The sequence below is a fragment of the Alosa pseudoharengus genome, unplaced genomic scaffold, assembly GCF_046254945.1.
Source record: "Alosa pseudoharengus isolate Yale_2024_CS ecotype anadromous, Long Island Sound unplaced genomic scaffold, YU_APseudo_1.1 YU_APseudo_1.1_scf_23, whole genome shotgun sequence".
In the NCBI taxonomy this organism is placed as follows: Eukaryota; Metazoa; Chordata; class Actinopteri; order Clupeiformes; family Clupeidae; genus Alosa; species Alosa pseudoharengus.
This window is the reverse complement of record NW_027468685.1, coordinates 8184453-8191952: the sequence shown is the minus strand read 5'-3', so window position 1 is coordinate 8191952 and position 7500 is coordinate 8184453. Positions and strand designations below refer to the sequence as shown.

The window sequence follows — 7500 nt, the reverse complement described above, 5'->3', positions numbered from 1 at the left end:
GCTTACTCATAGTAGAGAGGCAGAACGTGAGTAAGACAAATTGAGGTATGCAGAGAGTCAGAGTGTGCAAAGCAGTGAATGAATATCCGCTCTGTGTATGTGTGTGAGTGTGAGAGAGAGTGTGTGAGAGTGAGTCAGACATTTGGACCTCAATCGGCACCATGATCTGACCTCCTGCCTGACTGGCACTCCCTGAATTACACGCACGTACACACACACACACACACACATGCAGGCACCTGTGCCCATCCAGTTTAACAACTTCCTGCTCTGGTTCATTTCTAAAGTCCTCCTTCCATGTCAATACAAACATCTTCTTCTGGCAGGCCGAGACAGGCAGGACTCACGTAAACAAATGTGTGTGTGGGTGTGTGCAGGGGGATATACAGACAAGCTGAGAGAACGCGCTGGAACATGTACACACACACACACACACACACACACACACACACACACACACACACACACACACACACACACACACACACACACACACACACACACACACACACACACACATATATATACACGCTTAGACGCCTAAACAGAGCTGTCAAAAACAGAGTGCTACTTAATGCAGGAACACAGTGGCAGTGTGTAAAAGGAGCCCCTGACCCTGAAGTCAAACAGCCCCGAGGCCGTTTCTCTCTCTCCCTCCCTCCCTCTCTTCTTCTCTCCTTCATCTTTTTATCTCTCTCTCTCCTCCTCTCCTTCGTCTATTTCTCTTTCCCTCACCCTTCCTTTCCTCCATGTATTTCTTCTCTCTCTTCCCCTCTATCTCTTTCACACACACACACACACACACACACACACACACACACACACACACACACACACACACACACACACACACACCCCTCATCCTCACTCACTCCCACATACATACGCACAAACCCACCAGACCAGTACCATCCAGTGCAAAGCTCCATCTCCACACACACACACACATGCACACACACACACACACACACACCCTTCCTACTGTCTGTTCCTCCCAGTTTGATATGTCTGTCTAATGGGAGCTCTTGCAGTGTCTTATACAATGTGTGCGTGCACGCACGTAAGCACGCACACACACACACACACACACACACACACACACACACACACACACACACACACAACAAATCATGTCATTTGAAATGGGGCCACCAGACAAGGTAATTAGTTTCTGTTTTATCAACTGCACGGAACAGTCTGACACCAATTACTGACGGACCTGCAATTGAGAGCATTGATTGATAGACTGCAATCCTGAAGCCCAGAGACAGGCGGTAAGAGTGGCATAGATGCTGAGGGTTATGATAGAATATATCAACCCACACAACAGCTGGTTCTGGGAGAGAACCGGGCCCAGTACCGCTGAAAGCCAGCATCCGTCTCAGAGTCAGAAATTGAAGCAGTGCCGTCGAGATTTGGGAATGAAGCAGATGGATAAACAGCAGAGGAAGAGAATTAATGGGGGGAAATTCTTTCCTCTTTCTGTTACCGCCGGGATTACAAAAACCTGGCGGTCAGGGGAAGAGTCTTAACCACAGACAGCAGTAAATATAGCAACAACAACAACAACAACAACAACACACGGCTATGTTCCTGTGCGCTGACATTCGCTGTTTTTATGTCACTCTGCATGACGTGATGAACTCAGCAACTGAGCTGAGGGAATGTGTGGTGATGGAAAAGAGGCAAAGAGTATTAACGAACTAACTGGTTCATAGCCTAATTGATTGGTTGTGTTTGCAGTGTGTGTGTGTGTGTGTGTGTGTCAGGGAGAGAGAAAGAGAACAAGGCATGTGACAGTACACACAGTGATTGATTGGTATGTGTTCATGTCACTGGAAGTGATGGAATAGTTTGCATGATTAAGTGAGTCTTTCTGTCAGTGACTGATTGAGGGTACTGGGTACATACACAGACAGAGAAACAGAGACAGACAGACAGACACACACACACACAGTGTAGGCTCTACCTTTTTCTCATATCCCTTCACAACCGTCATCGTCTCCAACTTTAACTCTGAACTGCAATTCATCTAGCTTGGCCTTCTGACCCGTGGACTCGGCTCGCGTTTCTGTAGAGCAGTCCAGCCGATCCATCTCACCACCTTCTCCTAACCTCTTGGCCAGAGTTTGGGTTACTTACTCAATCCTTCAATTAATCACCTAAAATACGGGTACTGTTGCACAATTCTAACACAAACTAGCCTAATATCAAATCAAACAATGGAGATGGTCCAGCGAAGACAACACACACAGGAATCTTGCTCAACACTTGACAGATTATTTCAACACGCTACTTGACTCACGCCTTTAACTAAGCACTGAAATATTCCACTGCGTAGCCTACCCAAAGAAATCAACGACTGATTCATAGGCTACAGCGCAACTCTTATCTGGATACGAACTCATTCACGAAGCGCAGAAATGAATGACGTTAATTCGACACTTTTAAAATGTGTGTAAAATAATCGTGTTATTCTAGTATAGTCTAATCAGCCTTGGGACAAAGTTACGGGGGAAGAGTAGCCTGCCAAATGCTTTCAGTATGCATGGAAACACCTCTTATCTCTTTAGCGAAGGCCATTGAATAACCAGAGGTAAAGGGATGACTTCCCTAAATGCGAGTAAACAGTCTGTGACACGGATTTGTCTGACCGGATTATGTAAAGATTATGAGTTATCCACCTCTCCCCCACAGGTAACCACCACGAAAAAAAGGCAGAAGTGGACATTAGCGATTCTATCTCTGTCTGTGATCGAGGGACATTAACATGAGAACGCAGCACAGCGGTGGCCCACCCTCACCAGATCTGATTTCCAATCAGGTCGTTTCACTCTGCAACTGCAAGTTAAGATGCAAAGCATCGCATTTTCTGAGAGAATAGCAAATTCGATCGCTGTGCCAGCTAAATGCATAGACACTTACCATCGGGCACACCATATGCATTAATCGTCTGTGCAATTGCGCGAAAAATACATCAAGTTTGCTTTAATTTCAGTGTGTCTAAATATGTTTTTGGCAGATGACGATAAGCGATGATAATAAGGAAAGTTGTATGAGACCATTGTAACTAGAAAAAACAAAATCGAACACGGAAAACATAACACAAATAAACAACTGAAGAGGGCTTACTTTGAATTGGTACTGTTCCAAAATACGCTGTGTCTCTCGGCATTGGAGACCCACGCGCATAGACTCATCCCGACGCACAAAAGCCAAAGCAAATCCATTCTGCAAGATCCAGGCGAGTTACAGCAGCAAACAAAAATCAAAATAAAAAGCTAAAGGTCTTTGTAAAGGTCCTTAGTGCTGCAACAAGCTTTAGATTTGCATTCAGTGAACGAAACAAATACTGCAATTAAGCTATATCAAATAAAGAAATTATATAGCAATGTATGGTTCTCCGTGTTGAGTTCGACGGTCCTGAATGAGAAGGACCAGGAGCGCTTTTTGATTTTGTCCCAAGACCAGTTTGGGTAACCACGCCCCTCCGAGGCTGTGTAAGCCAATGGTTGAGGAGCAGCCTACATCGCCTATGTGTGCGATATGAAACGCACGCCCTCTAGAGTTTGAGTTGAATGCAGATGGGCTCGAAGATATTGAATTGAAACTATTTTCGTTTAGTCTACTGAAGATGTAAACGTCATTTTCATCGGTGGCAGCGGTTCATTCCTAGAAACCATTTTCACCCGCCAACACCATCAAATTCAATCGACTAAACTATTGACTCTTATAAAGTGCTCTATGATATAACAGGCAATGCGTCCTCTTGAAATGTCCACACGTTAAGAAAGACTCAAACGCTATTGAGGCGATTCCAGATCCCCTTCCAGACACATTTTTTATCCTCACCTTTTCTCAATCAGCAAAACTAAGGCGTTGAAAATCACAGCTGAAATCTTGGAACATCAAATAATCTTAATGGAAAAGCTGTCAAACTTGTCGAGACTTGGTTAGTTGAGTTTAGTGCAGCTTAATTAATTGCATTGCGCAGCAGGAGTGCCGTTCGTACACAAAGCTCCAACTCCTATCAAATAACATGATCCAAATCTGCCGTTGGTTAAGCTACGTTTCATATGCAAAGTGACCGTGTAAAACAATGTCGATAACAGAAAGCTGTTGGAATTGCCAGGAATGTAAAGTTAGTTTGATGTGATTTCAAGCTTTGAAACAAACGTTCACAGGCGTGTAGCCTACACACAAAAGTCCTCTGTCTGCAAAGGCTAATTGGATTTAGAACAAGAGAAAGTTGTAGGCTACCGGCAGAGGTTTTTAAGTTCGGCGAGCACTCGCTTCTGATCATGGCACAGCGACCACGGCCTCTCGTCTATTATCCTGCACCTCCAGAGCACCCACATTCGAGGCAAAACGACGATTGGGGTTCCAACAGTTAGGCTATCTTTGTGTTTATATGATCAACCTTTATCTTATCTATTTAAAGTCCTCCTGAAGCATGTTAATCAAGGTTTATATCTGCGTTAATGAAGGTATATTCTGCGTCATATCTCGCCAACCACACGAAGATTCTGTAATGTAGGCTACGTATATGTCGCTCACACATGGTTCGTATAAGGTCAGTGTAAGGTCCGCAGGTTAGCATCATATTTGAATCACCCGAAGGGTAGGACCTCCGTTTGACAAACCTCCGCATATATTCCGGAAGTTATATCTGAAATCCTAAATATTATTACTTTCAAGATAAGGTTGTAGTTCTGTAAGCTGCGTTCTCTGGTGGTAGCAGGTCTCCATTGGTCAAGTAGACTTCTCAGCTTCATCCATATTTGTGGCTTGTTCTGCTCTGTTGTTGTTTTTCTTTCTTTTCTTCTCATTCTCACCCTTTCTTTCTCGTTCTTTTCCTTCCTGGCTCTTCCCCTTCCTCTTATCCGTCAGCATCCTCTTGCAATTTCTCATCCTCTGTCTCCTTTCTGCTTCTTTCCTCTCCAGTGCCCCTCTATATTCTCCTCTTCCACATGTCCCCTTTACACTGTAACATTAAAACTGTTAACAGGCTGATGGCTCACTGGTCTCACTGCTTTTCAGTGTATAAGTACTCTTTTGATCCCGTGAGGGAAATTTGTTGAATTGTCACCAGTACTCTTAAAACTAATGTGTTGTCCCTATCTGGACACAGAGATGTTTTAAAAAACAACACAAGTTGTGTTATTTTCAACACATATTGTGTAACAAATAAAAAAAGGAAACAACACAAACTGTGTTGTCTCTATCTGGATGCAGAAATGTGTTAAAAACAACGCAAATTGTGTTGTTTTCAACACATTCATAGCTCACGCCCCCCTCTTTCCAGGGCACGCACAGCAATGGCTGACCTGTCAGGTGAGGTCTGATACAAGCCCCTCAATTCTCACAAGATCTTTCTCCTGTTTCTCCACTGCCTGCAAGTTCAAAGCGCTGGGACATACCACAGGATCTCTAGGTAAGTGGTCCACACCTGGAGAACATTTTTACCTGTTTTAAAGGGATCACCCAGTCAGAGGAGAACACTTTGATTGGTCAAGCCACGTTTGATTGGCACATCTACAGAGCATCATAGAGTGAACTGCTGTGAGGAATACCAGCGTTTATTTAAAAGATGTTGTGCTCTGAAACCATGCTAAATTATAAATTAGAGTAGTTTACTTTTCAAAGGGTTTATGCCTGGCTGTTCAGATTACAGTGTGTTAGACGGCTCTCATTTCACCCCAAGAGAACCCTGAAAATGTCAACAAATTTGACAAGAAAGTCAGGGAAAATAAGTTACTTCATGAGCATGTCATGCATTATGCATGTTTCCTTTTTACATCTTAATTGGACTCCAGCCACCTTTAACAGTGTAACCCAATTTTACTTTGTAGCAGAGTATTATTGTAAGTATTGTCTCCATAAAAAACAAAGTTTATATGTCATTTATCTATTTGTCCCTATCACTCTTACAATTAGATAGATAGATAGATAGATAGATGCATAGATAGATACATAGATAGATACATAGATAGATAGATACTTTATTGATCCCCAAGGGGAAATTCAAGTTACAAATTGTCAAACCATACAGATCTATGTCACCTTTTAATGTGACAACTTGACTTAAATTTTCATTAACATGACTCATAATTGTGCTTCAAGACCCTATCCAGTTTTGACTATTGTATGAGAAATAAATCAGTGTGCAATGCGGTACAGATAGGTAGCAATAGTATGACCACAGCCTTGATATTGCCAGTATCTTGCCCTACCAGTTGACCTGGCTTGTGCCACACTTCATTTCATCCATAGTTTGTCTAATGTATAGCTGTTCAGTTATTCACACTCGGACACTTCCTGCTGAGAACAAGTTGCACTTTAAGCAGGAACCCCAAGGGTGTTCTAAGCAGGAACCCCAAGGGTGTTCTTTTTTTACAAGGAAGTGGAGCAGGCTCTTCTACGTTATTTGATTATAAAAAAAAACACAGCATTGTATTATTGTTACCATCTCTTGCATAAGGGTGGGATCAGGTACCCATACTCACGCACACTTACATCACAGACAATCAAACTTACACAGACACACTCACGCTTACATCAAAGACAATCAAACTTAGACAGACACACTCACGCTTACATCACAGACAATCAAACTTACACAGACACACTCACGCTTACATCACAGACAATCAAACTTACACAGACACACTCACGCTCACATCACAGACAATCAAACTTACACAGACACACTCACGCTTACATCACAGACAGTCACACTTACACTTACATCACAGGAAGCAGAGCAGAAGGACGTGCCCTCAGTGCAATTAACCTGCATGTTATGAGAGAGACACACACACACACACACACACACACACACACACACACACACACACGGTAGCGTAGCGACAGATCTGGATTAGGGTGAGGCAGTAGGTGCCAAGGCGCCCACATGAACCGCGTTCGGAGGTCAGAGGGGCTAAACTTGGAGTTTTGTGTGGTGTGAGGTAAGTCCAGCCTCCTTAAGCACTGCTTAATCATCTCCTCCTGCCCATCCTGGGGCCGGGCGTTTGTCACAACGAGGCGTCCAGTTGCACAGTGGTTGGCGTTTTGCATAATGCACATTAGCCGACGTGTCAACGAGCTGGCAATGATTAGCAGAACGTTTCATAATTAGCCTTCCAGGAACGCTGTTGTAATGCGAACAGTGTGCAGCACTTCCACTCAAGATCCGGGTCAAGACAGGTCAGGTCTGATCATAGACTATCTATATAGAACGGCGGCTTCAATTCCATAGAACACTGCTGAATTCAGCTACACTGTCAAGTTCTATATATACAGTCTATGGGTCTGATACACACTTAAGCCCCTCAACTCTCACAAGACATTTTCTCCTGTCTCCCCACGACCTGGAAGTCCAAAGCTTTGGGGCAAACCACCGGATCTGTAGGTTGTCCAGGTTGTAATGTGACAGAGTGCAGCACTTCCATGCAAGACCCCTATCGTCCCTTTTAGCATCTAATGTCCAGATTCTCACCC

General features: G+C 43.7%; 1 protein-coding gene across 1 annotated transcript in view; it reads right to left on the bottom strand.

Moving 5' to 3' along the window:
• The window catches only part of efna1a (ephrin-A1a), a 17204-nt gene extending 13791 nt beyond the window's left edge, over positions 1–3413 (bottom strand). Inside the window, exon 1 of the mRNA XM_076301255.1 lies at positions 3133–3413. Coding sequence (XP_076157370.1) covers positions 3133–3230 — 98 coding nt within the window. The 5' untranslated portion in view covers positions 3231–3413. The remainder of the gene's footprint in view (positions 1–3132) is intronic.
• Between the last annotated feature and the right edge of the window lie 4087 nt (positions 3414–7500).